The sequence below is a fragment of the Silurus meridionalis genome, chromosome 7 (genome assembly GCF_014805685.1).
Source record: "Silurus meridionalis isolate SWU-2019-XX chromosome 7, ASM1480568v1, whole genome shotgun sequence".
Taxonomy (NCBI): domain Eukaryota; kingdom Metazoa; phylum Chordata; class Actinopteri; order Siluriformes; family Siluridae; genus Silurus; species Silurus meridionalis.
Genome location: NC_060890.1, coordinates 6,681,243 through 6,698,813, shown reverse-complemented (window position 1 = coordinate 6,698,813; position 17,571 = coordinate 6,681,243). Strand labels below are relative to the sequence as shown.

Sequence of the window (17,571 nt, the reverse complement as noted above, 5' to 3'; positions counted from 1 at the left end):
GCTATATGCTCTGCTCCTCCCCACGTGTCTGTACGAAGAACCGGATTCAGAAACATGGTAGCGCTCTGCCACTGTGTCATATTAAGTTAACTTCCATGGATCGGGACTGTGAGGACACATAACGCCCTGCGAGACAGAAGAGACAAGCTGGGCTTGGAAGCTTCAGGTCTGCATGGGGGAATGTGAGGGTTGGTCCGGAGTCTGTGATAATAACGTGGGCCTGAAAAACGTGTTCAGGGCTGCTTAGCTAGAACGTCATGTTAGCTTAGCTTGCTAACTTCCATAGCCGGGGAGGTTTGTAGCATATAGCGTGTAGTGCTCGAGTTCTGGATGATCAAGGGTTAGGGCTCATGGAGGAAAAAGTGAAGCGGATCTTCTCTGGAGCTTCAGGATTGTTGTTTGTGTTGTTTTGGTGATTGGGAGAGGTGTAGTGTAGTGAAGTGATTTAACACTGCTTTATAAACAGCAGGCAGAAGTAAGGCAGAGTTTTTTGGTTGGATCAGATCTTAACTTGACATCCAGGTTGTTTTTTTCTCTAGGAATAGAAAGGACGGAGAGCTCGAGATAGGACTGAGAAAATCGCCTGGACGTGGTTATGTTCATAGAGTTGTCAGAGAGAGAGAGAGAGAGAGAGAGAGAGATACAGTAATACAAAAAGTGATAGTAACACATTTGAAAAAAATGGTGAGAAAGAGCCAGACACAGACAGAAAATGCTAGTGGGACACAGACATTTGATGGAGAGAAAGAGAGTGAGACACAGAGACAGACTGACAGAAAAATAGTGACTGAGAAAGAGATAATGAGACAGTGAGAAAGAGACTGAGAGTGACAGACACAAAAGTACAGACAGAAAAAGCTAGTGAGACACAGACTTGTGATAGAGAGAAAGAGGCAAACAGAAAGAGAGTGAGACGGAGAGTCAGACTGACAGCTAAATAGTGACTGAGAAAGAGATAGTGAGACAGTGAGAAAGACATGGAGAAAGATAGTGAGACAGTGAGAAAGAGATGGTGAGACACAGAAAGAGACAGTAAGATAGATACAGACAGATAGAAAGTTCATGAGATACAGAAAGAGCCAGACACAGAGAAGTACAGACAGAAAAAGCTAATGAGACACAGACATGTGATAGAGAGAGGAAGGCAAACAGAAAGAGAGTGAGACACAGAGACAGACTGACTGAAAGAGATATTAACATACAGATAGGAAGACATAGTGAGACAGACTGACAGATAAACAGTGACTGAGAAAGGGATAGTGAGCCAGTGAAAGACAAAGGTAGAAAGATAGTGAGACAGTGAGAAAGAGATGGTGAGACACAGAAAGAGACAGTAAGACAGATAGAAAGTTGATGAGATACAGAGAGAGCCAGACACAGACAGAGAAGTACAGACAGAAAAAGCTAGTGTGAGAGACATGTGATAGAGTGAGACACAGAGAAAGACTGACTGAAAGAGATATTAACATACAGAAAGAAAGACATAGTGAGACAGAGAGTGAGACTGACAGAAAAATAGTGACTGAGAAAGAGATGTATATGTACGGCTGTACATACACATATACATAAGATTGTGTATTTCTGAGCACTGGTGGTGTTTCATTCCAAACCATCACACCACACATCATCTAGCCTGTGTCTACCCCACCATCCATGTCTTCAGTGTGGAGCTGCTGTAGTTTTACCTTCAAGACCATAATGCACAATATATTATTGATGTCCTAGATATTAGACAGTAGATATTGAGACAGAGATATTGAGATACAGAGAGAAAGGCAGACAGAGATAGTGAGACAGAGAGAGATACAGAGATAGTGAGACAGAGAGACATTAAGCGATAGTGAGACAGAGATAGTGAGACACAGAGAGATACAGAGATAGTGAGACACAGAGAGAGATGCAGAGATAGTGTGTGAGACACAAAGAGGTACAGAGAGACCGTAAGCGATAGTGAGGCAGAAAGAGATAGTGAGACGTAGAGAGAGAAAGAGAAACAGATACAGACCAACAGAGAGAGAGAGATGCAGCCAGCCAGAAAGAGATTCAGACAGAAAATGTGTAAGAAAAGAGAGATACAGACAGACAGAGAGAGAGAGACAGGCCGACAGAAAAAAATATAGTGAGAGATGAAGACAAAAATAGTGTCATATACAGCCAGACAGAATGAGATACCGAGACTGAAAGTTATACAGAGAGAGAGAGAGAGAAAGCTAGTGAGACACAGAGAGAGAGATACTGACAAAGAGAAAGTGAGTGAGAAACAAAAAGAGTGTATGTTGTGCTCTGTGATGTTCGGGTCTCTCATCTGGAGAACCTTCCCTTCTCATGGGTATGTATTGTTTCTGGGAGAAGTTCTGGATCCATTGTCCAGTGTAGGGTGTTGCTGTACCTGACAAAATATGTAGCAAATAGTGTTTGAGGTAGGACTGTATTGGGGTGAGTTCCTGCTGGATTGGTGTCAATTTAGACCCCCGGCATGACCGGGTGCGATGGAGGTCTTTGACATTTCTGATATTATGGCACATTCAGCAAACACTGTATTTACCTTCTAAATTTCAGGTAGTGATGGGCTCTAATACGGGTATCAGTTAAGAACAGAAAAGAGGTTTGAAGTCTGTTTTTCAACAGATGACAGAACAGTGAGTCTGCTGTCCACTGGAGTACAATCAGTGCAAAGTAAGAAATCTGCCTCTCAGGATGCTCTAAAGGTTTACCAGTTTATAAAACGCTCTTGGCTCAGGGCAGCACAGAAACTTGTGTCTCGCTGGTTGTGTTTTTTTGGGCCTCAGTAGCTTCCAAAATCGAGTTCGGATTGAGCCAAAGTGCGACGCATAATTGGACTGGATCAGGATCGCGTAGAGACATGCAGCTCTGAAATCATCCTTTCACACATCCCTTCATTTGGCATTTGTAGGACAAAAGCATGGGGGAATTCCTTTGTGTGCAGGTGTTTCCTGCACACATGAACACCCCTCCAGGTCATGCAAATTGATGAGCATTGGAAAAAAAAAGGGCAATGTTTACCATACACTATATGGGCAAAATTTTATGGACACCTGAGTTTGATTGGTATGTGCTTTTTAAAAATCCCATTCCACGTTTGAGCCTATATTTTCGATTTATCCTCTATAGGAGGAGATCTTCCACTCCAAGCAAATTGTCATGCTGGAACAGGTTTGGGTCTCCTTGTTCTAACGAAGCGGAAAAGATTTAATGCGACCGCATCCTGAGACGTCTTATACAATTGTGCCTCTCCGACTTTGTGGAAATCGTTCGGGGAAGAATCACATGTGGCTGGAAAATGTGGGGTGTTCCAATACTTTTGCCCATGCCACAGCGTTGACAATAGCGCTGCAGATTACTTCTCACCAGTGCACAATGTCTGCCTTTTGTCTCCAGGATTTGCATGCCGTGCTGTGAGCGCTTCAGCGTATCCGTTCTGCCAGGTTTAAGGCGAACTTTCCTCCTCGTCCCTCCACGATGGCTAGCGGAGAGGAGGACGACCCTATTATACAAGAGGTCTGCTTTAATCCCTTATTCTCCACAGAGAGGAATGATATGAACTAGAGTTGCTGCTGCTATCAATTATTTTCGTAATAGAGTATTCTAACGATTATTTTCATAATTGAGAATTCTGCCGATTATTTACGTAATCGAGTAATCTAGCGATTATTTTCGTAATCGAGTATTCTAGCGATTATTTTCGTAGTCGAGTATTCTAACGATTATTTTCAAATTGAGTATTCTACCGATTATTTATGTAAACGAGTATTCTGACGATTATTTGCATAATCGAGTATTCTAACGATTATTTTCATAATCAAACATTCTCACGGTTATTTACGTAATCGAGTATTCTAACGATTATTTGCGTGATCGAGTATTCTAACGATTATTTGCGTAATCGAGTATTCAAACGATTATTTTCGTGAACGAGTATTCTAACGATTATTTTCGTAAACAAGCATTCTAGCGATTATTTACGTAAACGAGTATTCTAACGATTATTTTCATAATCAAGCATTCTCACGGTTATTTGCGTAATCGAGTATTCAAACGATTATTTTCGTGAACGAGTATTCTAACGATTATTTTCATAATCAAGCATTCTCGCGATTATTTACGTGTCGAGTATTCTAACAATTATTTTCAAATTGAGTATTCTACCGATTATTTATGTAAACGAGTATTCTGACGATTATTTGCATAATTGAGTATTCTAACGATTATTTTCATAATCAAGCATTCTCACGGTTATTTGCGTAATCGAGTATTCAAACGATTATTTTCGTGAACGAGTATTCTAACGATTATTTTCATAATCAAGCATTCTCGCGATTATTTACGTAATCGAGTATTCTAACGATTATTCACGTGATCGAGTATTCTAACGATTATTTGCATAATCGAGTATTCTAACGATTATTTACGTGGTCGAGTATTCTAACGATTATTTGCGTGGCCGAGTATTCTAACGATTATTCCATCGATTAATCAGATAAGAAGTACTTTTCTTTATTAAAGAGCAACACAAAATGAGAGAGAGAAAATAAGACTGGTCTCTTAAAATGAACATGATCTTTCTTTCTGTCTGTCTGTCTTTCTTTCAGATCGATGTATATCTTGCTAAAAGTCTTTCAGAAAAGCTGTACTTGTTTCAGGTAAGCACAGCCTCCAGCATGCACTCCGCCCCAGGTTATCAATTGTTCATTTTTACACTGTAAGCTTAACATTGTAAATGTCCGCTGTTCCAGTATCCCGTGCGTCCCGCTACCATGAACTATGACGACATGACCCATCTAACAGCCAAAATCAAACCCAAGCAGCAAAAGGTAAAGCTTTCGTGTGAACTTGCAGATTCCCGAAATCACTTCTAAAATAGCTTTTGTGACCTGTCCGTCTTGCTCGTACGTTCAGGTTGAAATCGAGGTTGCGATCGACACCGTGAGTCCGAACTATTGCCGCAGCAAAGGGGAGCAGATTGCGCTTAACGTGGATGGAACTTCCCTGGAGGACTCCAGCACTTATTCAATGTCTGTAGCTCATATTTCATGTAATCTTGAAGTTCTTCGACAAAGCCTTAAATCAAAGCCATGACCGTTTTTTTTCTTTTTTGCTACAGTAAAATGATGGATAAGCAAACATTCTCATCGATTCAGGCGACGACGAATACTAGTCGCTATGCCGCTGCAGTATTTCGTAAAGGTATTTGTGTATCTCCTGTTGCATCTGTTACTGCTGAGTAGCGTAATGTCCGTCTGACTAACCATCTGACTGACTGTTGCTGGCAGGGGAGCTCCATCTCACACCACTGCAGGGCATTCTGCAGATGAGGCCCAGCTTTTCATACCTGGATAAAGCTGACAGTAAACACAAGGAAAGGGAGGCAGCTAACGAAGGTGTGTTCTTTTTTTCATTCTATTCTGTTTGATGAACCTGTGAAGTAAATCGCAGTGATGTACATGTATGTGACAGTATAGAGTAATCAGAATCGAGTTAATTGGCTAAGTGTGTTGATGCACACAAGGAATTTGATTGCAGATGTTGGTGACTCTCAGAAGTAGAGACATAAATAACAAGACTATAAGCCACTACTTTTTTCCCACTCTTTGAACCCCGCAGCTTAAACAATGAGGCGGCTAATTTATGGATTTTTCCTGGGTTTTTCCCGGTTTCACAAACTTCAAGCCAAAAAACTGAGCCCCATAACATTAGACCAATGAAATACCCGAACGGGTTCAGGTGAACCAATGAAACTCTTTATATCAAATCAGATGCGCTCCCACTGAATCGGGCCGCACCACATCATAAATATGGACGATGTTCCTCTGATGTTTGACCTGCCGCTCACTCGGACAGGAAATGCAAATCATTCGTCACGCTGAAAACAACCGGGCATGAAAAAACACACTTCACCTGTGTTCTGAGCTGCACGTCATCAGGAGAAAAGCTTCACCGATGGTGATTTTTAAACGCACGGCGATGCCAAAAGAAAAACTCTCGAGAGAAATAGTTGTGAAAGGAAGGAGGAAGACAGTGGAACAATGACTTTCTTGGTAGGCTACTGTTTAGATACAAGCCGTGTAACAGACACTGTCTTTCGTTAAAGCCTGTGTAAAGTTTATTAGTTTAATGTAGACAGGTTATAGACAGGTGCGGCGTATTTATGTTCAAAATGAAATTGTTTGACAAATTCAGTGGGTGCGGCTTATATTTGGGTGCACTTAATAGTCTGGAAATTACGGTATATTAGTTAGAAGTGTTAAGGTTATTATAAGATTAAATGGGGACTAAATGTAGAATGGGATGTTTAAAAAGCATATGACTCTAATGGCCAGGTGTCCACAAATTTTTGTCCATACAGTGTTTATATGTGAATGTACAAAATCAATGTGTAGCTATTCTGATGCCTTTTTCCAATTGTATCGTTAACAGCTGGAGACTCTTCTCAGGATGAGGCAGAGGACGATGTCAAGCAGATCACTGTAAGACGCTTCAGCTAAATTGCCTATTGGTGAATTTGGTGCACCTTTTAATTGCATCAGTTACGGTTTCTGTTGTACGTATCTAAGAGAGTGTGACTGTTTTTGGTTCAGGTGAGGTTTTCCAGACCGGAGTCCGAGCAGGCTCGTCAGCGGCGCATCCAGTCCTACGAGTTCCTGCAGAAAAAACAAGCTGAAGAGCCATGGGTCCATTTACACTACCATGGCCTAAAGGTATTCACGACCAAAAACATCAGTCTGTTAACGAGCCTAATCAGCAGTCACGAATGTTTCTTGTATATCACACTGTGCAAACAGAGAAAATGCTGTTTTCTGATTGGCTGGCGGGTGTGAATTGTTCTAAAGCAGTATTTTTGTGTCAGAAGGAGTTGTAATGTTATCGTAGCTGTTGGACTGTATAGTTCTATAGACAAGGTCTGTGATTACACAGGTTAGGTTAGGTTGGATTGGATATAGAGGTGTTTATTTATTTATTTTTTTTAAACCTATAGCGAGGTTGGATTGGATATAGAGGTGTTTATTTATTTATTTTTTTAAACCTATAGCGAGGTTGGATTGGATATAGAGGTGTGTTTTGTTTTTAATTTTTTAAACATTTTTTTTTTTAAACAGATAGTTAGGTTGGACTGGATATAGAGGTGTTTATTACCGATAGCTAGGTTGGACTGGATATAGAGGTGTTTATTACCGATAGCTAGGTTGGACTGGATATAGAGGTGTTTATTACCGATGGTTAGGTAAGGCTGTACTTGCCAAAAACCCATTAATCAACTAAGTCTTTTTTTTTTTTTTTTTATGGATACTGAATTTTAAAAAAACACTCCATGTAAAATAGTACTGAACTTTAATACAAAATAAATAAAAAGTTTTGAATGATTAAAATGTGCTAAATAACAATAAAATTTGAACTTGTAAAATGGGAAACTTCATGAGTTGTGTTAAAGAACCGCAAGTGATTTTATAGAACATGGTCTATTTTTAGTTATCGTTCTGTGAGTCGGCTCCTCTTAGCATCATAAGGCATGGATGCAAACAGCACTTGGTGTCTGTGATCACGTACAATAATAATGACCGCGGTCCTTCTCAGCTTCTCCAGCAACCCGGAAAAACTCTATGAATTTTTGCCGATAGTCCCAGCAATCAAAAATCGATTAATCAGTCGTCCTCTATTCTGTTAAGATTAAGCAAAATCTATGATTAATGTAACTATAGATAAGTGACCTCATGCCCACTGAAATCAGTAAAGACTTGCTGTTTCACTGCTGTTTTACTCTGCCTTAATTCTTTCCCCCTTATATTTTATTGTTGTTAATTTTATTTAATTTAATTATGCTGTACATATAGGATGGACGCTCCGAGCACGAACGTCAATATCTGTACTGCCAGGCCATGGATACCTCAGAGAACATGGAGTTAGTGAAAACACCAAGGTAAGTATTATTATATGGACAAAAATAAAAAAATCCCTTGATTTATCAATGAGATGATGCTCAGGTAACAAATACACTGCATGGACAAAAGTATAGGGACAACCATATATCGCTTTTCCCCAAACTGTTACCACAAAGTTGGGGGCACATAATTGTATAGCATGTTTTTTTCTATATGTGGTAACATGAAATTCTCCCTTCAAATCACACCCAAACGTGTTCTCTGGGATGAATTGGAACACTGACTGCACCCCAGGTCCCCTCACCTACATCAGTACATGACTTTAATAAAGTTCTTGTGGCTGAATGAGCACAAATCCTCACAAGCACACTCCAGAATCTAGTGGAACATCTTCCCGCACTTCAGAATCTAGTGGAACATCTTCCCACATTTCAGAATCTAGTTGAACATCTTCCCACACTCCAGAATCTAGTGGAACATCTTCCCAGAAGAGTGGAGGTTATTATAACATAAATGTTTTAAAATAATAAATGGCTGTAATGCCTTACTTTAGATTTGTACATACAATATTATACTTGGAGTTAGATTGAAATGCACTCGTGATCATTTCACAGTTTGTGATGACAGAAAATGCAGGGAATAAATAAATAAATAAATAAACTATCAAATGTATAGTTTATAAATAGATTTTTAGTTATTCCAGGTGGCAGCCTCTTATTTTCCAGCGTATGATAAATCTGTTGGTAGTAGCAGCTTGAATTGATTATATTGATAATCATATGTATTTTATAATTTTATTTTATAATATATTAATGTATTATTATAATTTTATTTTTCTTTGATATACCATAATTAGAATAAATTTTGGAATCTTTGTTTTCCCCTCCTTTTCCTCCCCAAAACCAGTGAATATTTAGCCATGCTTATGCCACCACCAACAGAAGAAAAAGTGTAAGTTGAAACCCTCTGTCCTCTAGTTTCTTAAAAAAAAAAATCTCAATAGTATTTTACTAAAGCTGTAAACATTTTACACTTCAAATATTCCCTTCTTTCGGTTGTTTATCAGGGTTAAACCAGTGGGACCCAGTAATGTGCTTTCTATGGCCCAGCTCCGTACATTGCCTCTTGGAGATCAGGTGAAGACCTTGATGAAGAACGGTGCGTATGTATTCCCTTACAACCGTTTAAGCCTCCCTCATTCCAGATTTCGACATTTATTCAGTCTGTATTCGCTTCAGTCAAGGTCATGCCGTTTGCCAATCTGATGGGGCTGCTTGCATCAGGCACCGACTCGACCGCAGTACTGCGCTGCATACAGCAGGTGGCGATGCTCGTCCAGGGAAACTGGGTTGTCAAGAGGTGCGTTTGATCTACAAATCATTGATGCATTGACACACAGACACATCGATCTGTTTTAACAGCTTCCTGTTCGATGGTGCATTTTTCAGCGACGTCTTATATCCCAAGTCAACCTGCAGTCCACACAGCGGCGTGCCCGCGGAGGTGCTCTGTAGGGGCCGTGACTTTGTGGTGAGTTTACAGAAGACACACAAACGTTACGAGACATTGTGTAACTGCTTTCACTCGATACATTGGGGTTTATTTTGGAGTTGACACCATCAAACTTTCTGTTTATTGCAGCTGCATTAAAGCCTATTTCCCTTTTTTTTCAACTTTTCCAGATGTGGAGATTTACAAACGAGCGCTCGTTGATGAGAAAAGAGGTTGCTGCTATCATTAAGGTCAGTTGAATCATATTAGCAAAATAAGTAAACAAATAAAAAGACAAATTTGGCACAACTCGAACACATTTAGGTGAACACATTTTTTTATTTTTTTATTTCTTTGTTTATTTAAATGGTGTCTTCAGCTGCCTCCTGAGGATGTGAAGGACTTTTTGGAGCAGATGGCAATTCCCAGAGCAAACCGAGGCTGGGAGTTCCTGTTGCCCACTGACCATGATTTTGTCAAGAAGCATCCTGATGTGGCTCAGAGACAGCACATGCTCTGGCTAGGCATCCAGAACAAGTACAAAAAGAATTGTGACGCTTCTGATTGATACCATTAAGTTCATAGTGTGAATAATGAGTACAGAACGAGTGATTGCTCTAATTTGGTGTGAATTGTGTCGATTCTGTAGGTTAGAAAAGGTTTTTAACTTCTCAAAGGAGGACTTCCTGCACAAAAAGGACACTCAGATGGGTAATTATGGACTTTTCTTTTAACTCAGTTGACCATGGGTTGTGCGATATTGACATAAAAATGATCTTCGATTTATTTTATTTTATTTTATTGATAACGATCATTTACCCTGGTACCTTAAGGACTACCATTCACAGCTGTCTCCTAAAATTCTTTTGATTCTTTATATGGTGGTCAGTTTACAGATGTGAGCGAGATTAATCTTTTGCAAAAAGTTTAAATAGATTTTACCTTTAGTGCTTTAACTTGCAGTTTCAAATACATAATGTTTTGATATTTTAAACATAAGTCATTGAATACTGATATTTGAGAATAAAAAAAAAAAATGAAGACGCTTAAAATGTAAAATTTAAACCGCCAGTAGGTGGCAGCAAGTCAATGTTAATAGGTGAGTCATTACGATTGAACCGAATCTTTTATACGGGTGATTCATTCAGGAACGAATCACCATCATGTTTCTCAGAGACGCAAACTAGTACATTTTCTGCCCACCATATCTTGAATTTTGTGGTCATTCTTAATGCATTTTAATAGAATGAATGCGTAGATGTTTTGTTTGGGTTTTGTGATGCGCTCGATAATATTAAATGGCACATCGTTAAAACAATTACGATATTATATCTGTGTGTAGATATCGTACTCCCCTAGTTGACTATCTGTCTTTTTACCGGTGCTTTTGTCTACACCTATGTCTTTGTCTTTTCTACAAATAAATCCATGTCTGTGTTGCAGACTCGGTTCACGTTAGCGGTGAGCAGCGCTTAAGGGCGGCTCAAGAGAACGCACGGGAGCGGCATGCCTCTTTACAGAAAGACCTGGATGCCCGGAGGCTGAAGGCATCCTCCACGTCTTCAGGCTCCGGCGGAACGAATACGATGTTTCAAATTAAAGAAGAACCCATGAGCGACTCTGAGGAGTCTATGGACACGTCCAGTCCTGTTCTAAACGGTTCAATCAACGGTTATCCTTCATCAGACTCCCTCACGGACCCCCATAGTGAGTACGGGCCAACGCAGACCCCTAACCTGGAACTTCAGGACTTTGTACGGAGTACGTTTCGGAAACACTATGTGCTGTGCCTCAGCGAGGTCAAACGGTTGTTCAATCTGCACCTGGCCAGCCTTCCTACAGGACACGGCCGCTTCGGCCACGTCACAGACCACATACTCCAAGACACGATCCTTCACAGCCACTGCAAACAGATCCTAGTGCCTGTGAGTACAGTAAAGGCCTGTTGTTTCACGTGTCTGTCTGTTATGGTGCTTCCGTATACATTATGGTGTTTGAGATTGTCGATGTTTTTTAGGAATTGCTCCAGGCGTATCTTTGTGGCGGCGGTTCGGCAGTATTGAGTCGGCAGTATTGAGTCGGCAGTATGCGTCTATTTAAAATAAGGATTATTTTTAATCGGTTGGACTGGTACGTAATTGGTCAATACCGGAGTTTCAGGACAAACGATGTGGTTATCGATACTTGCGTTGTTTTATCTTCGTATACTCAGGTGTCAACGGTGAATCAGAAACTGCCGCACGTCATTTTTTTGCCATCATGTGACTGACGTTTGCACGATGTATGTGTGATATCCACCCGCATATGCGGTGTGTGTTTTTGTGCACACATTCAGTCATGACGAAAATGTTGACGTGTTCAAAAGTGTGGGCTCACGTTACGAAAATAACCGACACCAGTTTCAGGTGCAAAATATGCAGTTGTGTAATAGTAAACAAAGGAACTAACAATAGTAATATAATATTACATTTAATAGATAATACGTGCTTCTACCTCAAGAAATGCGCTTTACTATGTCTCCGCCTCTCGTGGCTCCAAATGCAACCCCTGCCTCAGCCTCAGGCGGCTGTAACATTCATTATAGAATAATTTTGCCGATCAGTAGGCAGCGGTAGTTGATCGCTGGATCTATCGGTTATCGGCAAAAATCTGTAGTAAATCTGTTTTTTTGGGTTGAGTTCATTGCTGGCTTCCAGTCTGCTGTAATTAAAAAGCGGCCTCTAGAGGCAAATCACTGCCACTACATGCTGTTTGTTCGTGCACTCGATTGCTGTATGGAGAGCGCTATATTATATTTATTTATAATTTATTAATTAGCATATTTATTTCTATAATTGGTATATTCATTTATTTTAATTAGCACATTTTTATGATTCAGTACTGATTGTTTTAATTTTGTAATAAAGTTCAGTACTGTTTTACATGGAGTGTTTTGTTTGGTTGGTTTTTATTCAGTATCCAGTATCGGTTGATTAATCGTTTATCAGCAAGTACGATCCAACCCAGCGATCAACATCGTTAAATCCACTACTGTTTGAACTCTAATTAAAATATGTTGTGATGTGGTATGCTGAGGAAATCTCTCTCTTTCTCTCATTTAATTAAAAAATGTGATTTATGTGCCCTTTTGTGTTTTTGGAGATACAGCAGTAATAAAATAACTAGAAACCTTTAACATCTTTTCACATCGTGTTTTTGCACCAAATTATAGAGACTAGTATTGGTAATGGTACCGGTATCATTTAAATGGAAACGATACCCATCACTAGTCATACAGTTCCAAATAAATAACTGTAATGGGACAAGCGGAACAATTTAGCAAGCACAAAGACTTTCTTCATCAATCTTCAGCTTCCCAGCTGAATTTGCAAACACTCTACATTCCTCCATATTCAACTAAATAGAATCGTTCTGTACTTTATCACAGTGTTTGATTTGGATGGGCAGGATCCTAGATCTGTATTAGAGGTCAACCGATTTTCTACGTATCAGAATTTACCGATACCAATAACTAGGTTGGATTAGTACTGACCGATAACTGACGAATCAACCAATAGTAAAAAAAAATAAAGTACTGAATCATGAAAATGTGCTAAATGAAAAAAAAATTTAAACATGATTGTTAAAGTAAGATTTTTTTTGTAACATTAAGTTAATAAATGCTTTACAAGTATTGTTTAATTTCAACATTTACTAAAAATGTTTTAATTAATCTAAATACATTTTTATTTTATCAGTTAACTTTAGTTAGCGCACTATGCACAGGTATTGCGCGCAGTCTCGCTTCATTACAAACAGCACGTGGTGTCAGTGATTCACCTCTAGAGGCCGCTTCAGCACAGACGCAACCTGGAAAAACTATCAGTATGGATTTTTTGCCAATAGTTCCAGCATCGGTATCGGTTACTCGGCAAAACGATTAATTGGTTGACTGGTAGTCATGACCAACACACATATATATTTTTGATCTGTGGATGTTTTTTTTTTTTGCTATCACTGCTTAAAGAATTAATGAAAATTATCAATATTTTTTTATCTATTGTCAGTTATGCAATGCAAACTTCAGCGGCATCTTTAACTTGTTTATCTCATGGCAAAATTTTTAATGCACTCAGCGGATGCAACCATCCTCTGTTTCACATCAGCCTTCCATATTGTGTATTGAAGGTGCACACACCTAGCCACGGGTTGAAAATGGATACTGGATAAAAAAACAAAACAAAAAAAACCCCCTAACACTTCATGTAAAATAATACTAAACTTTATTACAGAAAAAAACAGTACTGAATCATAAAAAAAAGAAATATATTAATTCATAATTCAAATCTAGTTCAATTTTCTATCACTTTCTCATCTCTCTCGTGCATCAATTTCCTACACTTGTATCGTCTCTCGTTATAATGTTGTTTTTTTCCGTACATCTTTCTCTCATAACTATCTCGCTCTGTTACTCTCATGTCTCTTCCATGTCTCTTTCAACTCTGTCTTTCTCTTACATGCTGTGAGTGAACATCACAGTAATAGACACTGTGTGTTTCGATTTTTTGTTTTACTTTTGATTTGTAAGCATGTTAGCTAGTGTATACTTTGAGAAGTCGGTGTCTCACCTTGATATGAGAGTGCCAAGTTAGATAGCCTCCTGTCCACTTTTTATCAAAGGTCACTTGGGGTATTTCTATAGTACTATTATGTGACCCTCAGTTCTGGATGTGGACATATTGATGTGTTGTACTGTTCAGATTGGTGGTGGCTTCTGTTTGGGCCAGTTCATCTTGCCTTTTGTTGCCTCAACCTAATCCAGGCTTGTGTGTGAGGCATCATGCTTTGTTTTGGCTTTAGGGCTTGGAGGTAAGGGGCTGGAAAAGTTCTATAATTACTATTAATGGAGACAAAGCTCATTACCAGTAAAGTTAAAGGTAAAGCTATTAGGATTGAAACAGCATCTCCTGTATGTTTGTTTGTATACTTTACTGTAATCCTCAAACTAATTCTACAGTAAAGAACTGAATGAGTTGTTTGCTGATCAGTTTAAGGAGCTTTTGGGTTGCAGCAGACTAATCAGCAGTTTGTGCAGTGTTTTTTTACCCATCCGGTTAAACAGAAGGCCTGAGCTGGAATGCGTTTTCTGTATTTTGTATTTGCATGTTCTTGATCAGGTGATGAAAAACTTTTGAACGATAAGGCGTTAGATTGATACATTATACTTGCATGTGTGTTTTCGATAAATGATCTCCAAGGTAACGTTCTTCAACTTTGATCAATCTCTTTCCTATTATGTGTCATTCTTCGTCCCGTCTCTGTCGTATCCTTTTTTTTTTTTTAAACACAATTTTTTCATCATAAATCGCATACCTCTGACTAAACAATGTTGTAATGTCTCGTTTTTCGTTTCTTATTACACTCTAATCTCTCTTAATAACCATCTCTCTCCATTTCTCGTGTCTCACAGGCCTTTTTCCTCTCAAATCTTGCATACAGTATCTCACAAAAGTGAGTACACCCCTCACATTTCAGCAATTCTTCTTAAGGGACAAAACTATAGAAATGAAACTTGGATATATTTTAGAGTATTCAATGTGCAGCTTGTATAGCAGTATAGATTTACTGTCCTCTGAAAAATAACTCAACATGCAGCCGGGCTGTAACGATTCCTCAAGTAATTCAATAAAAAAAAAATGTATTTAATCTATTTAACTACACACGGAGAACCAGGTTCTCCCACGCAACCCGCTAAACTCTGGAGCGCTCTGGACAGGTGACACAGAAGATGCTGCAGAATGAAAAAAATGGAGAAGATCCTAAGAGTTCAAAAGAAAACGCTGAAAGTTTCCAAAGTTTGGGATCATTTCAAATGAAAACAAAGAAAACGGCGTGATTACCGTTTTTAACGTCATTGGAAATTGATTTAGAATTTAGAATTGATATACATTTATTTTGGGATATGTATACATTTCTATATTTATTTAATAAATTGTTTCATTAAACAAAGTTTTCCATTACCCACGCTACAGGACCACTATGGAGAGACTTTTTGAACACAACCGTATTTGCATTTTGATGTAACTTGGCTATTAAATGCACTAAATGGGTTTAGTTTTTAACGATATTCTTGTATGAAATTTCTGCGATAAAAGTGACGATTTTTCCAAAAAGGAATAGAGACAGGTCTTATTTTCTCTCTCACATGTTGCCCTTTGATAAAGAAAAATTACTTATTAATCAGTGGAATAATCGTTGGAATACTCGATTCGAAAAATAATCGACAGCAGTAAAAATTGCAACAGAAGTGAGTACACTCTAAGTGAACATGTCAAAACTGTGTCTAAAGTGTCTATTTTGTGAGCACCATCGTTCTCCAGCACTGCCATAATCCTCCTGGGTATGGAATTCACCAGAGCTGCACAGGTTGTTGCTGGGATCCTCTTTCACTCCTCCATAATGACATCACAGAGTGTACTCACTTTTGTGAGATCTGTATTTCTGCTCTCATTATGTTTTTCTCCCTCATAAGTCATCTCTCTTCCTCTCATCTCTCATATCTCTTTATTACACTTACTTATTGCATTTATCTTTGACTTTCTTGTTTCTCTCTAGACTTGTTCTCGTATCACAAAGATTTCTTTCTTTCACATCTGGCTAAACTCTTGTACTTTTCTCAACCTCCTATGTCTATCTTGTCTCACTTAGATCTCATTGATGTCTCACTGTGTAATATACCTAATATAGATAAAGGTTTGTGGGCACCTGACCCTAATAAAAGTGCTTTTGATCCCATTCAACAATTAGTCTCCATTTCCTGTTATAATAACCTGCACACTTTTGGGAAGATGTTCCACTGGATTTTGGAGATTGGAGATTTGTTTTTATTCAGCTACAAGGGTGTTAGTAAAGTACTGATGTAGGGTGAGGGTGAGGAGACCTTGGGTGCAAGGTGGCGGTCACATTCATGCCAAAGGTGTTCATTAGGGTTGAGGTCAGAGCTCTATAGCAGGTCACTCACGATCTTCCTCTTCAGCTCATGTAAAGCATATCATAAAGCATCCAGAGACATCTTATACAATTGGGTGGCTCCAAATTTGTGGTAACATTTTGGAGAAAAAACAGTGTCCTAATCCTTTTGTCCATATTGTGTCTTAGCGCTTTCTGTCTCATATTTCTCCCGTTTCTTGTCTTCATATTCGATTAGTGTTTTTATGCGTTAATTTTTTTTTTCTTCTCGTCTTCCAGTTTCCCCCTCAGAGCAGTGCCAGTGCAGATGAACAGAAAGTCTTTGGCTTATGGGAGAGTGGTGAAACATTTGATAAGGTAAGGCTCTGCCTCTCAGTACTTACATTTGCTTATTATTTATTGGTTTTGTCATTGAATTTGCTAATTTCTCGTCTTAATCCGAAACTCGTGCTCCTGCCATTTAGCATCGCCAAGTCCTGTTCGAGATCTTTATGAAGAACTATCGCGTAAGGAGAAACGTTATTCAGATGCGGCTCAACCAGGAGCTCGGCGACGCCGTCACCAAGGCCGACGTGGACCGGCTGCTCAAGGTATCCCATTTAACCATTACAAATTTGACATTTCCTCCGAAAAATAATCCGATCTCATCATTTGCATTGTTTTGTGTGTTAGGAATGCTGCGCCAGCCTGGGAGGAATGTGGTATCTAAAGGGCACAGTCCAGACATGACAGTAGGGGGAGGAGCCTTTAGGGATCCTGTCAATCAGAAATTATTAAATAAAAAAAATTTCTGTTTTACTCTGAAAAATGGAGTCAACATAGAAATCAAAAGTCACTGCCCCCCCCTGGCTGGAGAAGACTTTGCTTCGGAGGACCACAAGGAGGGGTCCCCCTGCTGCTCCAGGACATTGTTTTTGTTTACCGTCACAGACACGTAGCTGAGCGTAGCCAAAATCCGAGCTTAGAGACCTCACCATTTCATCCAAAAGGGCTTGAGATCCAGTGGATCCTACATATAGTTTATTTCAAATAAAAGAATGGAAGGAAAGAGATGTATATGCAAAGCTAAGTTTGAATATTTGTGTTTTTCCTCTGAGTCACGCTTTTCTTATCCTGCATTTACTCCAGCATTGCTAATAAAGAAGACTGGATGGTAATTTGATCTTGTTTATTTCTTTTCAGAGAGTTAGCATATCTTATTAGCAATCGCTTTTTTCCCTTTTCTAACGAATTTACA

The 17,571-nt window shown here is 39.1% G+C and overlaps 1 protein-coding gene across 1 annotated transcript; it reads left to right on the top strand.

Moving 5' to 3' along the window:
* Nucleotides 1–17,491, top strand: polr3e (polymerase (RNA) III (DNA directed) polypeptide E). Its single transcript, XM_046854008.1, has 21 exons — nucleotides 1–166; nucleotides 3,400–3,519; nucleotides 4,611–4,661; nucleotides 4,755–4,832; nucleotides 4,918–5,033; nucleotides 5,123–5,205; nucleotides 5,292–5,399; nucleotides 6,436–6,485; nucleotides 6,597–6,716; nucleotides 7,848–7,933; nucleotides 8,802–8,846; nucleotides 8,962–9,053; nucleotides 9,134–9,254; nucleotides 9,344–9,425; nucleotides 9,578–9,637; nucleotides 9,766–9,923; nucleotides 10,036–10,097; nucleotides 10,830–11,311; nucleotides 16,614–16,691; nucleotides 16,799–16,924; nucleotides 17,007–17,491. Exons 2-21 carry the CDS (start codon nucleotides 3,481–3,483, stop codon nucleotides 17,061–17,063), a joined length of 2,094 nt encoding a protein of 697 aa, XP_046709964.1. The 5' UTR covers nucleotides 1–166; nucleotides 3,400–3,480; the 3' UTR covers nucleotides 17,064–17,491.
* Nucleotides 17,492–17,571: the final 80 nt, after the last annotated feature.

Bases quoted from the DNA above. Each gene is read 5' to 3' on its own strand.
- polr3e (XM_046854008.1), top strand. From the start codon at position 3,481: ATGGCTAGCGGAGAGGAGGACGACCCTATTATACAAGAG. The intron at 3,520-4,610 runs GTCTGCTTTAAT...TCTTTCTTTCAG, and splicing joins ACGACCCTATTATACAAGAG to ATCGATGTATATCTTGCTAA. The intron at 5,206-5,291 runs GTATTTGTGTAT...TGTTGCTGGCAG, and splicing joins CGCTGCAGTATTTCGTAAAG to GGGAGCTCCATCTCACACCA.